We start from the raw sequence: 21,154 nt of genomic DNA on the forward strand, positions 1-21,154 counted from the left end.
TAAGATCTTTATTGTCTCATCTTAGTAGTATAAATTAAGGTTAACTGATAAATGTAAGATGAATTTTCATAAAGCATTATAGTTTAGAGGCTAATAATTACAGTTTACCTAATTACCATTCATAACTATTGTTCAATCGTTATCGGCTTGTATTAGTTGTATTCAAACGCGCAACGAATATAACTTATGTTAATTGTATTCGTTCGCACAACGCATACAACTTGTATCAACTGTATACTTTTGTGCAATTGTATTCGTTCGTGCAACAAATACAACATGCATCAACTGTAACCAAGATGAAATACAAGGGTGTATACAAATAATACAACTTAAATCGATTGTATACAAGAATGTAAAGGAAGGATACAACCTGTATCGATTGTATTTGTTTGCGCAACGAATATAACCAAGGCAAAATACAGAAATATAGAAAAATAAAATGCTCTTGTTGAGATGAACTCAAGACCTCCTAACTAAGCGGGCTCTATTGAAAAATAGCCAGCATTTGCAAAGTCAATGAAAAATAGTTATTATTTTGCTGTAACACGGAAAGTTCTAGCATAATATACTGGAGATTGGTACACATGTGTATGAACTTCCAGCATATTATGTTAGAACTCCAACACACGAAAAGTTCAAGCATAATATACTGGAGATTGGAGCACTTGTGTATGAACTTCCAGCATATTGTGATGGACCAGTATATTATGCTGGAATATTTTATGTATTTTGAACAGTATTTTTGTTCAGATTTATCTTTACATGAAAAGTGGCTAAATATCGATTACCAAGTCAATGAAAAAATAGCACTATTTTGCTGCAACAGAGACCGGTCCAACATATTATACTGGAGTTCGGTACACCTGTGTATGAACTCCAGCATATTATGTTGGACCGGTATACTTTGTTGGATCCAGTATAATATACTGGAGACTGGAGCTCCGGTGCTCCAAACTCTAGTATATTATGCTGGAGATCTAGTGTATTTATGCTGGAACTCCATCATATTATGCTGGAGTTCCAGCATACTTATCATGGAACTCCAGTATAATATGCTGGAGTTCAAGTATACTTATGGTGGAACTCCAGCATAATATACTAGCGTATTCCGGATTTTGAATAGTGTTTTCGCTCAGATTTATCTTTACATGAAAAGTGGATAAATTTCAATTACTTTTAAAACTGGGATATTTTTGAACGACCAGTTGTAAATTTGGCTATTTTTTAATTTCTCCCATTAAATCTGGCTATTTTTGAATTTCACCCAAACACATCTATAAACTAGGCCCAATTTCCAGCTTCTGAAGCATCTGTTTGGCCCAAATCAAAATCTCACCAAAATGGGTACCCATCCAATCTCGAGTGCATAAGTTTTCAAATGTGCTTCCAAGTTTAAGCAACCCATTTTCTCTCCACAGATCTTTCATCTAACACTTGAAACTGTAATCTGACTTCTACCTCCTACACTCCATGATCAATTCAAGAATCAAACAAGCTAGCACAACTCCCTCAAAACTCAAAATTAACACCCTTACACAATTCAGAACCTCAATTTTCCAATCCCAACCATACCACAGTCATCATCGTTCTCATAAACCCACCTCAAAATCCTCACCTGAAAGGCCTCATAAACCTACAAAAAACCTCCTTCGCAAGCCAATACCACTATTTGCTAACCTCAAACAAATCCAAGATCCTGATGAAACTATTTCACTGTTCCATGATTACCAGCAAACCGGCTTCAAACATGACTACCCTACTTATTCTTGTCTTATTTATAAGCTCGCTAAGTCTCGAGACTTTAAAGGTGTTGAAATCCTTCTTGGATATTTAAAAACATATTATATTCGATGTCAAGAAAAGGTTTTTATTGGATTAATTCAGCATTATGAGAAAGCCCAGTTGGTTGATAAAGCTATTGAGCTTTTTCACAACATGGGGTCATTTAATTGTACGCATAGTGTACAGTCTTTTAATGTACTTTTAAATGTGCTTGTTGAAAATGGGCGTTTTGATGATGCAAATGAGATGTTAAGGAATTGTTCGAAAATGGGTATTTGGTTGAATGTTGTTTCGTTTAACATTATTATTAAGATGTGGCTGGAAAAGGATGATTGGGGAATGGCGCGCAGAGTGTTTGATGAAATGCTTGAAAGAGAAGTTGAGCCGACTATGGTGACTTACAATTGTCAAATTGGATTTTTGTGTAAGAAGGGGGATGTTAAAGGTGCTAAAAGTTTGTTTCAGGATATGGTTAGAAAGGGAAAGAAGCCAAATGCAGTTTCTTATGCTTTGTTGATGGAAGGTTTGAGTTCTTTGGGTAAGTATAAAGAAGCCAAGAAGTTAATGTTTGATATGGAATACCAAGGATGTAAGCTGAAAATAGTCAATTATGGTGTTTTGATGACTGATCTTTTAAAACGAGGCGACATTGGTGAGGCAAATAGTTTACTTGTGGAGATGAAAAAGAGGCACATTAAGCCTGACGTTCCATTTTCCTAGTGGATATGAAATACAAGGGTGTATACAAATAATACAATTATATCGATTGTATACAAGAATGTATACGAAGGATACAACTTGTATCGACTGTATTTGTTTGCGCAACGAATATAACCAAGGCAAAATACAGAAATATAGAAAAATAAAATGCTCTTGTTGAGACGAACTCAAGACCTCCGCTAACTAAGCAGGCTTTATTGAAAAATAGCTAGCGTTTGCAAAGTCGTTGAAAAATAGTCATTATTTTGCTGTAACACGGAAAGTTCCAGCATAATATACTGGAGATTGATGCACCTGTGTATGAACTTCCAGCATATTATGCTGGAACTCCAACATACGGAAAGTTCCAGCATAATATACTGGAGATTGGAGCACTTGTGTATGAACTTCCAGCATATTATGTGAAGAAATGAAGGTGCATTTTGGCTGTACTGGAATTTTAAGCAATTCTATTATTGTATTGCTTAATGCTTACCCCAAGCAATTCTATAAATGTGAAGTTGAGTTTACATCACTGCACACCAGTGAGATGTCAGATTAATAAGCTTCAACCAAACTATTGATCCGACAATTACAAATTAGGAACTAGAAAGCATAGATATCTAAAAAAAATCAATGATTCTCCCGCAAAAATATTTTGCCCATCATTTTTCTATTTTAAAATACAAAGAGAAAAATTCAGTCATTCTTCTTTTTAGACTCTTGAATTTGGAAAAGCATACACGAACAAACGACCGTAAAATCCACATGTTCCCTTCCTTTTAGAAAAGGATAGAAGATAGAGGTGAAAAGTTGACTGCTTTTTCATTTTGTCATCTTGTAAAGTTGGTAAAAATATGAGAAAGGGAATTGAGATAGGGAATGGAAATAGGTGGGACCCATATTTCCACTTTTCAAATAGATAGATGTGTCTCATACAAGTTTTGTTGGTTGAGTCTCACTCAAAATAAAATTTCTCCTCTTTGACTTGATGATATAGCGCTGCTCTCGGAACTCAGATGGCAAAAGGGTTGCAGCTATTCGTCAGCAGTACTCTCTCTCTCTCTCTCTCTCTCTCTCTCTCCCGATATTTCACACACACACACACACAAAAAAATACAAATATTTATTGTATTTTATATGTTCTTATTAATCGTGATTATTTGTCTGTTGTTGTCCTTATTAAAACCCTAACACTGACGCATTCGATTTTTGTTCTTTTAAATAGGATTATCGAGTGCATAAGCTTTCAAATGTGCTTCCAAGTTTAAGCAACCCATTTTCCCTCCACAGATCTTTCATCTAACACTTGAAACTGTAATTTGACATCTACCTCCTACATTCCATGATCAATTCAAGAATCAAACAAGCTAGCACAACTCCCTCAAAACTCAAAATTAACAACCTTGCACAATTTAGAACCTCAATTTTCCAATCCCAACTATACCACAGTCATCATCGTTCTTGTAAACCCACCTCAAAATCCTCACCTAAAAGGCCTCATAAGCATACAAAAAACCTCCTTCGCAAGCCAATACCACTACTTGCTGACCTCAAACAAATCCAAGATCCTGATGAATCTATTTCACTATTCCATGATTACCAGCAAACCGGGTTCAAACATGACTACCCTACTTATTCTTGTCTTATTTATAAGTTCGCTAAGTCTCGAGTCTTTGAAGCTGTTGAAACCCTTCTTGGGTATTTAAAAACATATTATATTCGATGTCAAGAGAAGGTTTTTGTCGGGTTGATTCAACATTACGGCAAAGCCCAGTTGGTTGATAAAGCTATTGAGCTTTTTCACAACATGGCGTCGTTTAATTGTACGCGTAGTGTATAGTCTTTAAATGCACTTTTAAATGTGCTTGTTGATAATGGACGTTCTGATAATGCAAATGAGATGTTAAGGAATTGTTCGAAAATGGGTATTTGGTTAAATGCTGTTTCGTTTAACATTATTATTAAGATGTGGTTGGAAAAAGGTGACTGGGAACTGGCGCGCCAAGTGTTTGATGAAATTATTGAAAGAGAAATTGAGCCGACTGTGGTAACTTACAATTGTCAAATTGGATTTTTGTGTAAGAAGGGGGATGTTGAAGGCGCTAAAAGTTTGTTTCAGGATATGGTTAGAAAGGGAAGAAGCCAAATGCAGTTTCTTATGCTTTGTTGATGGAAGGTTTGAGTTCTTTGGGTAAGTATAAAGAAGCCAAGAAGTTAATGTTTGATATGGAATACCAAGGATGTAAGCTTAAAATAGTCAATTATGGTATTTTGATGACTAATCTTTTAAAATTAGGCGACATTGGTGAGGCAAATAGTTTACTCGTGGAGATGAAAAAAGGCACATTAAACCCGACGTTGTGATCTATAATATGTTAATCAATTATTTCTGTAAGGAAGGTAAAACTGCTGAAGCGTATAGGATGTTAGTTGATATGCAAATTGCAAGTTGCAATCCTAATGCAGCTACATATAGAATGGTAGTTGATGGGTTTTGTAAAACAGGAGAATTTGAGGAAGGTTTGAAGGTTTTGAATGCAATGTTGATTAGCGGGCATTTTTCGCATGTAGAAACAATAAGGTGTATGATTCTTGGCCTGCTTGATAAAGGGAAGATTGAAGATGTTTGCTTTGTTTTGGAGGAAATGGAGAAAAGGAAGAAAAGGTTTGACTTTGAGTCATGGGAAGCCATTGTCAAGGATGCTTGCAGCAATAGTATTGTTGTATATAGGCTCGTTGATGAGCTTGTATTTTAGCTATTGGACTTGTATGCTATTACTTAGGAAAATCTCTGAAATAGATCGCGGCCAGATCTGTCTTGTGCTCGTCTTGATGCTATCTCATATGTCCATTTGGAAAGTGCTATTGAGCAACCCTACTAATTACACAATAATTCCTTTTCCCTTGCTTGCTTGTAGTCAGTTCCAGTGTCATGATTTTTTACTTGGTTTGTGGAGCTGGGCATGCTTGATTGGAGCACTTGGTGTCCGGCTAAACCTTAATAATAATTGTTGGCTCTTATAAAAAGGAGTATGTAATTTCACCCCCGTTAAGATGGAGTAGTAGAAAATAATACCATATACTTTTACCCCCAAAACAAATACTGTAATAGTTCCTACTATTTCAAAGCGGGAGTAAAGGGCTTCTTCGTCGTCCTGCTTGCCACTCAAAGGGCTATTTAATAATTAACGCTTGACATATTAGGAGTTACTGTTACTGCTTTGTAAAATTTGTGTATCTACTTTGTTTTATTGCATAAGTTGTTATTTTGTTCCCACCATTTAAGGAGTTTGTTATTTTATTTTTCTTGCTTTCTGTTAACTAGGCCTTTGTAACTTGTTTGTGTATATAATCAACTCATCATCATTTAACAAAATTATTTTTTTTGTTTCATCTTGCTCATTTGGGTCCACAAATTTGTGAGATAAAAAAAGAGTCTCACACAACTAATGTCAGTTGTGTGAGGCATACAATAAAACTTCTCCATTATATGGCATCAAAGCGATCTCCTTGACTCTCACGAGTTTTTTTTTCTGATCCTCTGACTGCCACACAGATTTGATCGCTGCCGACTCGACACTACACTATGGTAGGAAGAGTGGGTCGCAATAGCTTTTACCCGAATAGAGGTCCGGGATCGAATTTCCACAAGGAGCTAGTAGTGGAGTTGTATTTTCTGTTTAGCCTAGAGCTGCGGTTGTGCTTCTAATGTCACTTCAAACATCTTTTGAGATTTTGTATTTATAACTACTATTATAAAACTACGGATTAAAGCTAGATTATGCTAGGAGAATATTGCTAAGTTGTAATTAATGGAAATAAGAGCACTAGGGTCGTGGCATTACCTTGGTGGCTAATTGATGGGTAGAAGTTACTTAGGTTCGATTGACTTATTAGGGGCTTATGCTATAACCGTTGCATAATTTTACCAACTCTCACACCTCTCGGTAGAGAGAGTGATTTTGCCCAATTGACTCTCTCGAGACCAAATGGGTAGGCAAATTAGACCAAACAACTAGGGTTCAAGTAGGGTGATTACTCTCTCGAGATTTAACCCGTTAATTGGGACTATCATTTCTCATGAGTCCATCCCAATTCCTTGTTGGGTCAATTTTGGGGTCATAGACTCTCTTTCTCAAGAAGAGTTAAACCCACAAAGCTTGAAACGGTGTTTGCAACCACCAATTCTAAATTAAATCATAAAATCAACCCAAATAACAAATACCCATAGTCAATCTAACCCTAGATGGCAACACACATCAATTACCCACACTAGGGTTGAGCCACAACCCTAGCTAATGGGTTTAGCTACTCATGCTAGATACAGAAATTGATGAAGAACTAAACATATTAATTAATTACTGAGAAGAAACTACAATAATCTATTGTTAATGGGAAGTAATTATGCAAAAAATGGCTACAACACCAAGCACAGCTTCTGTCTATCGTTCCCAGATATATCGATCCCTAAAAAAATAGTAAAATGTTCTATTTATTCTAGGCTGGAAAAACTGGACAAAAATACCCTTGTGGGGTCAGTGCGGGCCGCACAAAATGAACCGCGGCCGCACTGGCTCTTGGACAGTTGTTTGATGACTTGAGCTGAGGGATACGGACCGCGTGGAAGTGTATCGCCGCCGCGATGGCAACTGGCGGTCGGCGCAGACGTGACCACGGACCGCGTGAGGAAAGATGCACTCTGCTGAACTTTATGAACGCGGACCGCACAAAGCAGGAGTGCGGTTGCGAAGCTTCACCACGGACCGCACATGTCCTACCGCGGCCGCGTGACTTCAAGCTCGAACATGCCATGTCTCTGAACCTCCTAATGCGGTTGCGGTCACTGTTACGCGGTCCACACTAGGCCCTTTTTCTTCACTTCTCTTGGTCTTTGACACTTGAGCATGTTTCACTCCTTTTTGAGCTGATCTTTGACATTTCGTCACTTTGTCGATCAAACCTGCAGTCAAGCACAACTTGTGAGCATATTAGGGCTATTTTTGTATCAATTTATACTCAAAGCATAGGCAAGTAGGGGCATAAACACGTAAAAATCCTAAGTTATCAACTCCCCCAAATTTAAACCTTTGCTTGTCCTTAAGCAAACAAAATAAGACTCACCCCTTAAAGGAACATCCAAGTAATTCCAGTTATCCTAAAATAGCCTCAACAAGTATCAATTGGGACTAACAATTGCCCTCAGTACGAATGCATCATTAACACATTTAAAACTTTGAAAACTATGGATCAAGTGTGACACAAGAGCATCAAGAGTTCACACATTTCATTAAAGAGCTTTTCTCACTTACTTTGGTCATTGTGGAACCCAAACTCCCACATCCTTAACTCTCCCTAAGCAAACCTCACCTTTTAAGTATTGACACACAAATCGAGGTTAATGGAATTTCACTAATCTCTCTAAAAAAAGGTCACAAGTCTGGCTCTAAGTACCATATGTTTGCCCCTTATGTAAGTATCCACTAATGTAAGTGATCGTAGCAGACTCAACCTAAGGATGAGTGGGCGCTAATACCTTTACCCAATAGCGATATCGGGGTCGAATTTTCCACTGGGAACTTCAAATTGGAGTCGAGTATTTGTATGGTCTAGGATAGTGTTTTAGCTCATAATTGATCTTCTAACATTTTTGGTTTTCTTTTGTTTAAGAGCTACAATTTATCAACTACAGTTGTAAAACTAGGTTATGCTAAAATTACGATTCTAAATTGTATGCAAGATAGATAAAAGCACTAAGGATGCAGCATTTACCTAGGTGGTCCACTAACGGGTAGAAATTCCTAATGCCAAAATGACAAATATGGGGCTTATGCTATAACCGTTGCACCTTTTACACCCACTCTCACACCTCTCGGTAGAGAGAGTGATTTTGCCCGATTGACTCTCTCGAGACCAATCGGGTAGGCTAATTTGCCCAAGCAACTTATGGTTCAAGTTAGGTAATTACTCTCTCGAGGTCTAACCCGTTAATTGGGACTACCATTCTCATGGGTCCATCCCGATTCCTTGTTGGAGTTAATCTTGAGGTCATAGACTCTCTTTCTCAAGGAGAGTCAAGACCCACTAAACTAGACTTAGTGTTTGCAACCACCAAATCTTAGTGAAAACTTAAGATTAATCCAAATAGCAAACACCCACATCATTCATGCACTAAACAATCACACCCATCAATTTCCCACACTAGGGTTGAGCCAAAACCCTAGCTAATGGGTTTAGCTAGACATAGTAGTAACAAAAATCAAAGAAATAATAGATGAAATTGACATAATAGTTAACTACAATGTTAATCTACTTGATTCCCATTTAAAACTAGAAGAAATGGCCCAAAATAGGCTGATAATAGGGTAACACGAGTTCAGTTGCTCTCTACTCTTGAACCGCCTCCTCCAAAACTCCTTGCTAAAAAGTAAAATGTTCTATTTATACTTCACAGGAAAAACCGGACAAAAATACCCCTGAGGGCTTCATTACTTGCATCTGGTACTGGGGGGCGCGGACCGCACAAAAGTGACGTGCGGCCGCATGAACTTCATCCACACGGACCGCACTGATTAGATGCGCGGTCGCATGAGCTTTTGTCTCGAGTGATTGCTTCTCTGATTCTCTTAGGTGCGGACTGCACAAAAAGGGATGTGGACCGCGTTGGAACTGGGTGCGGACCGCACGAGAAGAGGCGCGGACCGCGCAGATTATCTTAAAAATATCATGGCCTCTGAACTTTCCTGCGCGGCTGCATGGCAAAACAGTGCGGTCCGCGCAGGTTGAACTTGGATATGCCCAGCTTCTGAACTCTCCTGCGGGGCCGCGTGACAGAACAGTGCGGACCGCGCAGGGCCTTTTGATCCCCCCTTTCAGTTGTCTCTTGACACTCGGCAGATTTCACTCCTTTTTTGAGCCGATCTTTAGTATTTGTCATCTTGTCGCTCAAACCTGCAATCAAGTGTCATTTGTAAGCATTTTGGGACTATTATATGGCAATAAATGCACAAAGCTCAGGTAAGAATGGGTATAAAAAACATGCAGAAATCGCAGTTATCAACTCTCCCAAACTTAAACCTTTGCTTGTCCTCAAGCAAATAGAATGAGACCTACCCCTCAATGGAAAACAACCAAGTAATTCCTGTTTATCCTAAAGTAACCTCAGCAGGCATCAATTGGGACTAGCAATTGCCCTCAATGCGAATGCATCCTCAACATATTTAAACTTGAAAACTTGTGGATCAAGTGCGACACAAGAGCATCAAGAGTTGACACATTTCATCACGGAACCTTTCTCAATTTCTTTGGTCATCATGGAACCCAAACTAATACATCCTTGACTTTCTCTAAGTGAATCTCACCTATTAGGGTATTTGCACACAAATCGAGATGAATGGATTTCTCTCTCGTCTCTCACAAAGAAGAGGCCCTAAGTCCGGCTCTAAGTACCATATGCTTGCTCCTTATGTAAGTATCCACTAATGTAGGCTTCCCTCAACTCAAGATCATATAGGGATTTTGAGGAGTCATTGTGAAGGTTTTTGGTAAAGGTAGGACGTGTTTTTGTTCAAATGGGTTTAATCTTCCCTTAAGGCCTTCTTTTGATTTATTTTGGCACACTTTCTTGACTCAATTGAGTAGTTCACTTCTTTCAAGGGCTTAGAGGGACACATTGTCACTCTTTCTTTTGTAATTCAAATCTTTTCTCCTTTTTATCACTTTTCTACACCTTTTTCACTTCTTTTTGTCGTCCTTGGATTCCCTTTTTGGTTTTTATTCATTTTTGTCTTTCTTTGTGTCTTTTTCTCTTTTTCATTGCCTTCCTTTTTTTTACACATTGATGCCCTTCCTGTCTCTCCCCCCAAACTTAGACATTTGCCATTTACTCAAGGGAAGATTTGGGTGCCAAGAGAGGGTTTCGTTAGGAACGGGTATAGGTTTTTAGCTTGGTTCATGAACGAAAAAGATTTAAGGCTCAAAAGGGTTGAACTAGGGATTATTTCATTGGTAGGTCATGAAAAGTGTTCAAATTTTGCATTTTGGATCAAGGAGAGCCTATACTCACGTCTCAAGTCAAGTTCTACCTATGATTTCGCCTCAACAAACATTCAGGGCAAGTTCTAGACCATCGGCTCGGTACTTGGGCTCGCAATTCGAAATCTCACCACACACACTCAAGGGTTGTCTAAGACGGAGTCGAGGGCCCACAATAACCTTAGATATGATTCAAGTGCCCCATGGCCCAAAATGACCACGTGATGATTATTTGGTCAACACAAAAGTCTCAAGGCCACAACTTTCACCATCCTAAACACAACATAATGTCTTCGACCATAAGATCAAAGGCAAATGTGTTAGGCCCAAGTGAGGCTTTGCCTGAGTTATCCTTAACTATAAAAATTTGAAGATCAAAAACGGACTCAAACCCTTAAGAAGGTTGTCACACCATCTATTATTGGGAAGAGCCACCCGGTTCGCACAATATCTACCCTTGGAAAGAACCGTGGCATTAAGAAAACCAAGGGCTTATTGCAAACGCCAAAACAAAACACAAAGGCTACGAGCCTAACTTTGCAACTAATAAAACGAAAAATAGGAAATAAAGATGAAAATCTAATGAATATGTACAAACAGGGAGTAGAATATACAACCAGCGGGAAATGAATATATACATAAACTCTGAAGATCATCTGGAATGAACGGTTATATACAAACCATCTATCCACTACTAATGTATAGAAATTAAAAGAAGGTAAAATAATATATACAGTCATCCTGATAGTTAATCCAAATAGTAGGGCCACACCTCCATGAATAAGAGCTAGCATTGTCCCCAATGCTAACTACCAAATAAGACATCAAAAATAAAAAATAAGCAAAGGATATAGAGCGGACCCTCAAGCCTCATCAAACTGGTCCCCAGCCTGCTGATGTGCTGCTGGGACAGGTGTCTGCTCATGATCCTGCTCATCAACTGGTGGAACTGAAAAGGGCTCAACATCTGCTGTACTAGATGGGGGAGCCACCTCGATCACTATTCCCTCTGTATTCGGGAGCTTCCTCTTCTTCCTTGGCCTATCCTCCTCTGCTTGTGGCTGCTCTGTTGCTGGCTCTCCAGCTGGATCTCCAAATAATAAGTCGAATGACATCTGATCCGCTAGCAGCTTGGCCACATCTCCTTTCAACTGTGCAACTGACTCCTTGGAAGCTTTCTGTTTCCTTAGCTTTTTGTGCTCCCGAGCCAATTTTTCCAAAGCTTTTCCATGTTCCCCAACCGCCTTAGTCAAGGTATCCTTTGTTGCCATCATCTTTTCCTGGTTGGCCAGGATCATTTTCAAAACATCCTCAATGGCGAAGGGAATCTCTACAGTAGCTGGTGCTCCCTGTGCCTGCAAAACAGTGGTCAAAGAAGATAACTTGGATATCGCAACTGACATCCAGTTGTTTAAACTGGCAAGAGAGTGTGCTAGCTGGTTGGCAGTGAACCGGTGAGTCTTTGATGAAGGAATCACCGGATCAGATGCAACTGATGGACCAGCTATGGAGGAAGGACCTGGGGGAAGTGTCTCATCAGGAGTAGGGTCAGAGGGCTGCTCTGTCGCAACTGGCTCTTCAGACTGTCCAGGTGCGGAGGAGGTAGAAGCTGGAGTTTTCTGTCCTCTCTTTGGGTTGTCCGTACCCAACTGATCATACCATGAGTAGGGGGCCACTGGAGGTACCGTAACATCATATCTTTTCTTCTTCACTTTCAACTCTCTGAAGTAAAGGGAGAGTGTGTTCGGAAAGAGGAAGTTTGTTTTTGTTTCGTTCCCGACTTGATAAATCACCCTCGGCATTGTGTTTCCCACATTCTGAGGGAAGCCCGCCATGATAGCTGCCACCAAGACAGCCCGAGGAAGGGGGACGGAGTGATCGTGTGTAGACGGGTTAAGTCGACTACACACGAAGGTTAACCACCCTTTTGCTTCAAAGTTGAGGGTGTTCCGCAAAATCTTTTCCTGTGCCTTCAACCACACAGGGACTGTACCTGGATCTGCTAAATGCTTGGCCAACCACGGACGAACCTCCTCTTTCAATGCCAGCTTCTCAAGATATTGAGACTCGTCCTCATCTGCAAACCCCAAAAAGTCATTCAGCGACTTCCCATCAAAGACTACTATCTTGTCCCTCACTTTTGTTGCTCTGGAGTTTCGAACTGTGTGGTGAACATTGCAATAAAACTCCTTCACCATATGCTCGTTTGCAAATTCAACTCTCTTTTTGAAGAATCCCCAACCCCCTCTAGTGCGGAATTGTGCTTGCATGTGAGGGTTGAGTGGGACAAGATCGGCGTCTATGAACCGCCTTTCCGGAATCAACTTTCTCTTCGGCCACCATTCCCTGAATTTGTGGAAAGCGACCTCGCTGACAAACCTATCCTCCCATGCTTCTGGTTTCCTGGTTCTCTCTATACCTCCAACCTGTGGTTCACCCCCTTCGGCATATCCTCCACTATCCCCTGATATTGAAGCTGTGGGAGACGTGGAGTAAGTGCTCCCCTTGTATTTTTCTGCTCCGGACTCATCAGACGAGTCCGAGATAACATCGATTGGCTCCTTGGAAGAGGCTATATCAACATGATTTGGGGAAGGAGGGTCACGGAGTTGGAATGAAGTGGCCCTATGTGTTGGAGAAGACTCTGAGGTAATGCTCCGTTACAGAGCATACTCACTCCCCGTGGAGTGAGATACAGCTTTATCTGCTTCCCTGGTCTTAGGATTTAGCTTTCCAATTCCTTTTCCCTTTCCCCCACGGGAGGAACCACCTCTCCCGGATTGTATTTGTTTCCCCGTTCGCTTCTTAGCCACATGTTTTTGAACCATTGTCTACAAAGAGGACATGTCTAGCATTGTTAGTAAAAGCACATTATATGAAATGGACAGTTCAATTGAATGAAAGAATTGCAGACACAGTTTCACAGACAAAGGACCGCGGACCACACCAAAAGGCACGCGGTCCGCGCAGTTTACTGATTCACACAATGGTTTCTCTGAATGAACCGACGCGGTCCGCACTGTTTTGCATTGCGGCCACGTAACTTAAACGTGGACCGCATAGAGATGGACGCGGACCGCACAGGTAAACTGCCAAAATGGTGACTTCTCTGAACTTTTCACACACGGTCCGCACTGTTTTGACGCACGGTCTCGCTGGACTCACGCGGACCCTATAGAAATGCCACGCAGGCCGCATACGCAATTCATCATAGCACACAAAATAAAAAACCACGCGGACCGCGCAAAAATGTTGTGCGGCCGCATAGGGCAAATTTAACTGAGGCGGAAAATTTTTTCTCTTTAAGTCCCATTTTGATCGGAATTTGACCCCTCACTGTACCTACTCAATTAATTACATGGATTTATGCCCCTAAGTCTCACTAAACAATAGAAATTCAAACTAACAGTCATTAAGAAGAAAAAATGAAAATAAGAAGTTATACTAGTAGAGAGTAATGAGAAGAAACAAAAAATTAGGCTATGCATGAAATGAACAAGATTTGTTACCAGGGATTAGTGAAAAATTGACTAAATGAGCAGGGAGTGCGGATGAACAGTGAAAATTTAGAGCTCCAGATGAAAATTTGCAAAAAGGTTCAAATGAGGCCTAAGGCTTCTATTTATATAAAAACCCTGGGGCTTTCAGCTTACCTACCAGCGCGGCCGCACAAAAATGGCCGCGGTCCGTGCTGGTTTCTTTTAGTCACATTTTGACTACTCAGCCCACGCGGACCGCACTGCTTTGATGCGCGGCCGCGTGGGAGTTTATCAGAGACTTGGTAATTCCAGCTTCTCACACGCGGACTGCACAGAAAGGGACGCGGACCGCATTGAATTTTTTTTCCTGAGGATGAACTCACTGCTGATCAAGCCCACGCGGACCGCACTGCTTTGATGCGCGGCCGCGTGGGGCAATTTCTATAGATTGATCATTTTTTTGTACTTCTTCCCTGCACTGGTTCAACAAAATCCCTGCAACACTTCACAAATTATCATCTCAAAAATCCTACTCTACAACAGAAAAACAAAGAAAAGGAAAAAGACATGGGGTGCCTCCCACGAAGCGCCTGATTTAACGTCGCGGCACGATGCATGTTACCATCACAGTCATTTCAAATGAATGCGCGCCACCAAGTGGTTGTCATCAATCTTTCCCAAATAATGCTTGACGCGATGCCCATTGACTCGGAAGACTTCACCATTTTTATTTTTGAGATCAATGGCACCAAAGGGAGTTATCCCAACCACTTCAAAAGGGTCGCTCCACTTGGATTTCAACTTTCCCGGAAATAACCTCAACCGGGAATTGAAAAGAAGAACCATATCACCCATTTTGAATTCCTTCCCTCTGGCATACTTGTCATGAAGGTACTTCATCTTGTCCTTATACAAGGACGAGCTGGAGTAAGCATGAAACCTAAACTCATCAAGTTCATTCAATTGCTCCACCCGAAGATTTGCAGCTACATCCCATTCTAAGTTCAACTTTTTCAGCGCCCACATAGCTTTATGTTCCAATTCTACCGGAAGATGACAAGCCTTCCCAAACACCAACCGATATGGTGACATACCAATCGACGTCTTGAAAGCTGTACGATAAGCCCAAAGAGCATCATCCAACTTCTTCGACCAGTCAGTCCTATTTGCATTGACAGTTTTGGATAAAATATTCTTAATCTCACGGTTGGACACCTCAACTTGGCCACTCGCTTGAGGATGATAAGGAGTGGTTACCTTGTGATTTACCCCATACTTGTCTAGTAGAGAGTCAAAAGCCCAGTTGCAAAAATGAGAACCCCCGTCACTAATTATGGCACGTGGAGTGCCAAACCTCGTGAAGATACTCTTTTTCAAAAATGCCACCACACTTCGAGCTTCATTATTTGGCAAAGCTATGGCCTCAACCCATTTCGACACATAGTCAACCGCTACCAAGATGTAAGTGTTGCCACAGGAACTTACAAATGGTCCCATAAAGTCTATCCCCCAAACATCAAAGATGTCAACCTCTAGAATTGTGTTAAGGGGCATCTCATCTTTTTTCGAAATCCCTCCGGCACGTTGGCATTCATCACATCTTTTCACAAAGTAACCGACATCCTTGAACAACGAAGGCCAATAGAAACCACAGCTCAACACTTTAGACGTTGTCCTTGCCCCGCCATGATGGCCACCATAGGGCGAAGAGTGACAAGTTTCCATAATACTCAGTTGCTCATCTTCAGGAACACACCGGCGAGTTACACCATCGGTGCAGATTTTAAAAAGATACGGTTCATCCCAATAGTAATCCAAGCAATCCCGCTTGAGCTTCTTCCTTTGGTTAGAAGAGAGCTTATACGGAACCACATCGGTAACAAGGTAATTGGCAATGTCGGCAAACCATGGCATGTCTAGCATTGCGACCGAGAGGAGTTGTTCATCCAGAAAAGCATCATTTATCTCAAGGCCGTCCAAAGGCCTCCCTTCCTCCTCCAATCGAGACAAGTGGTCCGCCACTTGGTTTTCACTACCTTTTCTATCAATGATCTCCAAATCAAATTCTTGAAGAAGAAGCACCCATCTCATTAACCTCGCTTTAGAATCTTTCTTCGTCATCAAATACCTAAGAGCGGCGTGATCGGTATGAATAATCACTTTGGCCCCTATAAGGTATAGGCGAAACTTCTCCATGAAAAAAACAATGGCAAGCAATTCCTTTTCGGTAACCGTATAGTTCCTTTGAGATTCATTCATTGTCTTACTTGCATAGTACACCGGATGGAACATCTTATTGATTCTTTGGCCCAAAACCGCCCCCACCGCAACATCACTAGCGTCGCACATGAGCTCAAAGGGCAAGCTCCAATTTGGTGCGGTAATAATGGGGGTAGTCGTCAACTTTTGCTTTAGAAGCTCGAAAGCCTCCATACATTTCTCATCAAACACATATTTGGCATCTTTCTCAAGCAATTTACACAACGGGTTAACTACCTTAGAGAAGTCTTTGATGAATCTTCGGTAGAAACCCGCGTGTCCAAGAAAACTCCTCACCCCTTTGACAGAAGTAGGGGGAGGGAGCTTCGAGATAACCTCAATTTTCGCTTTATCAACCTCAATCCCTCTTTTTGAAATTTTGTGACCCAACACAATGCCTTCTTCTACCATAAAATGGCATTTCTCCCAATTGAGAACCAAGTTTGTATCTTCGCATCGGACCAATACATGATCCAAGTTTTGCAAGCAATCACCGAAAGAGTCCCCGACCACACTAAAATCATCCATGAAGACCTCCAAAATGTCTTCCACCATATCGGTGAAGATTGCCATCATACATCGTTGGAAAGTCGCCGGTGCATTACATAACCCAAATGGCATTCGAGAGAAGGCGAATGTGCCATAAGGACATGTGAAAGTTATTTTTTCTTGGTCTTCCGGGGCAGTGAGAATTTGGTTATAGCCTGAATACCCATCCAGAAAACAATAGAAAGCCCGGCCTGCAAGACGATCAAGCATTTGGTCCAAGAACGACAGTGGGAAATGATCCTTTCTAGTCACCTTGTTCAACTTCCGGTAGTCCATACATACCCTCCAACCCGTCACAGTGCGAGTCGGAATAAGTTCATTATTGTCATTAGTCACCACAGTCATTCCTCCCTTCTTTGGCACACATTGCACTGGAGAAGTCCACGAACTATCAGAAATTGGGTACACCACACCGGCGTCAAGCCACTTGATGACTTCCTTTTTAAACACCTTTTGCATGGCTTCATTGAGTCTCCTTTGATGTTCAAGAGACGTCCTAGAATCATCCTCCAATATTATCTTGTGCATGCAAAACTCGGGGCTAATACCCCGAATATCCGCCAAGGTCCATCCAATTGCCTGCTTGCGCTTTTGAAGAACCGCCAAAGTGGCTTCAACCTGCACGTTAGTCAAGCAAGAAGAAAGTATAACCGGCAAAGTAAAATTAGGACCAAGAAATTCATACCTGAGGTGAGGAGGAAGTGGTTTCAACTCCAACACCGGTGGCTCCTCAATAGATGGCTTGGTGGGAGGAGTTTTGCGATTTTCAAGATCAAGAGATAACTTCCTCGGTTCATAAGAATATGAGCCCATGCCATGTAATGCATTCACACACTCCACCTATCTAGCATCATCATCAACATCCATGTTCAATAGCACGACCTCAAGTGGGTCCTCAACATTAACCATAGCGCTTGTGTCATCCACTATCACTGCCGTGACAATGTCAACAAACGAGCACACCTCGTTGATATTTGGTTGCCTTATTGATTTGTATACGTGAAATACCACCTTTTCATCACCAACACGGAAGGTCAATTCTCTCGCTTCCACATCAACCAAGGCCTTTCTCGTAGCTAGGAAGGGCCTCCCAAGAATGATAGGCACCTCAAAATCCACTTCACAATCCAAGATCACGAAATCGGCTGGTAATATGAACTTATCAACACGAACAAGGACATCATCAATAATTCCCAAAGGCCACTTCATTGATCGGTCCGCCATTTGAAGCCTCATAGAAGTTGGACGAGGTTGTCCGATTCCCAAGGTCTTGAAGACCGAATATGGCATTAAATTGATACTTGCCCCCAAGTCGCAAAGGGCTTTTGCAAAGTCGGCACTTCCAATGGTACATGGGATAGTGAATGCGCCGGGATCCTCAAGTTTTGGAGCCATAGAATGCACAATTGCGCTCACTTGATGGGTCATCTTGATTGTCTCACACTCCATTGATCTCTTTTTTGTAACCAAATCTTTCATGAACTTTGCGTATCCCTGCATTTGCTCGAGTGCCTCCACCAACAGCACATTGATAGTCAAACTCTTCATCATTTCAATAAATTTCTTAAATTGGTCGTCACCCTTTTGCTTGGCCAACCGTTGAGGGTAGGGCGGAGGAGGTCTAGGCAAGAGTGCCTTGGATTTTGGCACCACCGGTTCTGGCATATCAATGACGTGTTCCCTAGACGGGTTCACGGCCTCTTGAGTCTCCTCCTCACCCTCATAAATTGCAATTCTCCCATCATCATTTGCACTTGGTTCGACAACATCCTCAACTACCAACGGAATCTCATCATTTTGCAACTCATCTTCATCTATCGGAACTCGGTTATCTCTTGAGGTATGCACATCACCGCCTCTTCCACTTCGTGTTGTCACTGCCATCACATGATTGTTGTGCCCTCCCTTGGGGTTTACTACCATGTCACTTGGTAAAGCACCCTTTGGGCGAGTATTTAAAGATTGAGAGATTTGGCCTAATTGCACTTCCAAGTTCCTGATAGATGTGTTATGCGAAACTAATTGGGCCTCGAAATCTTGACTTTTTTTCATCATTTGTTCGAACATGCTCTCTATTCGACTCATGTCATTGCCCGACGAACTCGACCCTTGAGATTGGAACGGAGGCGAGTTATTGGGATGTTGATACATTGGGGACCTTTGATAGCCTTGCCCCCTATTACCTTGACCACCATTGTTGTTGTTCCAATTGTTGTTCCCGCTCCAATTTCCTTGATTCCCAGAATTATTGTTCCCCCAATTGCCTCCTTGATTGTTGTTGTAATTCCAATTGCCGCCTTGTTGATTGCCCCAATTACCTTGGGGTCTCCATTGTTGATTCCCTTGGTTGCCTCTATTCCCTTGGTAGTTGTTGACATATTGGACTTCCTCACTTTGGTCATCAAAACCTTCATTCGAATACCCACCACCATCATTGTTGTTTTCATATTGTTCACAATTACCTTGAGGTTGTTGTCCTCTTTGCCTCCTTTTCAACATAGAAACACCTTCTATTTGCATTGGCTTGGCGTGGGTTTTGGACTTGTTGCAATTGTGCCTTTGCTAATTGATTCATAGTTGTTGTAAGTTCGTCTATCGCTTGGCCATGATCGTGCAATTCCTTGTGCAAATGGATGACCGTGGGGTCACCTTGTCGCACGTTTGCTCGGCTTTGCCATGCCGAAGAGGTGTCGGCCATTTCATCAAGTACATCACATGCCTCTTGGTAAGAAAGTTTCATAAAATTCCCTCCGGCCAATTGGTTCACAATGCATTGATTTGTGGTGTTGATGCCCCGATAAAAAGTTTGTTGAATCATAGCCTCAGTCATGTCGTTATTAGGGCACTCTTTCACCATTGTTCTATATCTTTCCCATATTTCATGCAAAGGTTCTGTTGGCTCCTGCTTGAAAGCTAGAATTTCATCCCGAAGAGCCGCCATATGACTTGGAGAGAAGAACTTGGCAATAAATTTGTCCGCCAATTCATCCCATGTTGTGATAGAATGATTGGGGAGCCTTTCTAACCAATCCAATGCTTTACCCCGAAGAGAGAACGGGAAAAGCCTCAATCTCAACGCGTCCTCGGACACGTTTGTCTGCTTGCTACCCCAACAAGTATCCACGAACCCCTTCAAGTGCTTGTAGGCATTTTGATCGGAGGCACCCGTAAAATAACCTCGTTGCTCGAGCAAGGTCAGCATAACATTTGTGATTTAAAAGTTCCCCGCCCGGATTCGGGGAGGAACAATAGCGCTGGCGTATCCTTGATTTGGTAGAACTCTGGGAGCCACTCTCGGCGGTTGCGGAGGAGGGTCTGGAATGTTGTTGTTCTCATTTGCATTTATATTGACATTCCGGCCTCTCCGTGGAAGTTGAGGTAAGACCTCATCTTGTTCTAGATCTTCTACCTCCTCCCCCGCTATCACATTGCCGAGAGGGTCATTTGCATTAAGAGCCATGGTACCTGATTGATCAACACACACAATTAGTGAATAAGAAGGAAAGAGAAGCAAAACCCAATACTAGCTACACAGATAGTCAACACCGTAAAGTTCCCCGACAACGGCGCCAAAAAGTGATCGCAGCAGACTCAACCTAAGGTTGAGTGGGCGCTAATACCTTTACCTAATAGCGATATCGGGGTCGAATTTTCCACTGGGAACTTCAAATTGGAGTCGAGTATTTGTATGGTCTAGGATAGTGTTTTAGCTCATAATTGATCTTCTAACATTTTTGGTTTTCTTTTGTTTAAGAGCTACAATTTATCAACTACAGTTGTAAAACTAGGTTATGCTAAAATTACGATTCTAAATTGTATGCAAGATAGATAAAAGCACTAAGGATGCAGCATTTACCTAGGTGGTCCACTAACGGGTAGAAATTCCTAATGCCAAAATGACAAATATGGGGCTTATGTTATAACCGTTGCACCTTTTACACCCACTCTCACACCTCTCGGTAGAGAGAGTGATTTTGCCCAACTAACTCTCTCGAGACCAATCGGGTAGGCTAATTTGCCCAAGCAACTTATGGTTCAAGTTGGGTAATTACTCTCTCGAGGTCTAACCCGTTAATTGGGACTATCATTCTCATGGGTCCATCCCGATTCCTTGTTGGAGTTAATCTTGAGGTCATAGACTCTCTTTCTCAAGGAGAGTCAAGACCCACTAAGCTAGACTTAGTGTTTGCAACCACCAAATCTTAGTGAAAACTTAAGATTAATCCAAATAGCAAACACCCACATCATTCATGCACTAAACAATCACACCCATCAATTTCCCACACTAGGGTTGAGCCACAACCCTAGCTAATGGGTTTAGCTAGACATAGTAGTAACAAAAATCAAAGAAA

General features: G+C 41.5%; 2 protein-coding genes across 2 annotated transcripts; both read left to right on the plus strand.

Moving 5' to 3' along the window:
• Positions 1–1,935: 1,935 nt before the first annotated feature.
• Positions 1,936–2,502, plus strand: LOC104231164 (pentatricopeptide repeat-containing protein At1g07740, mitochondrial-like). Its single transcript, XM_009784113.2, has one exon. The coding sequence runs from the start codon at positions 1,936–1,938 to the stop codon at positions 2,500–2,502; it is 567 nt and encodes a 188-aa protein (XP_009782415.2).
• A 1,903-nt stretch (positions 2,503–4,405) lies between these two features.
• Positions 4,406–5,240, plus strand: LOC138881819 (pentatricopeptide repeat-containing protein At1g07740, mitochondrial-like). Its single transcript, XM_070162101.1, has 2 exons — positions 4,406–4,609; positions 4,881–5,240. Exons 1-2 carry the CDS (start codon positions 4,406–4,408, stop codon positions 5,238–5,240), a joined length of 564 nt encoding a protein of 187 aa, XP_070018202.1.
• Positions 5,241–21,154: the final 15,914 nt, after the last annotated feature.

This window comes from Nicotiana sylvestris, chromosome 11 (genome assembly GCF_000393655.2).
Source record: "Nicotiana sylvestris chromosome 11, ASM39365v2, whole genome shotgun sequence".
Taxonomy (NCBI): Eukaryota; Viridiplantae; Streptophyta; class Magnoliopsida; order Solanales; family Solanaceae; genus Nicotiana; species Nicotiana sylvestris.

Coding starts and splice junctions, on each gene's coding strand:
- LOC104231164 (XM_009784113.2), top strand. CDS start 1,936: ATGGGGTCATTTAATTGTACGCATAGTGTACAGTCTTTTAATGTACTT.
- LOC138881819 (XM_070162101.1), top strand. CDS start 4,406: ATGGGTATTTGGTTAAATGCTGTTTCGTTTAACATTATTATTAAGATG. Junction 4,610..4,880: donor AAAGTTTGTTTCAGGATATG/GTTAGAAAGGGA, acceptor TATTTCTGTAAG/GAAGGTAAAACTGCTGAAGC.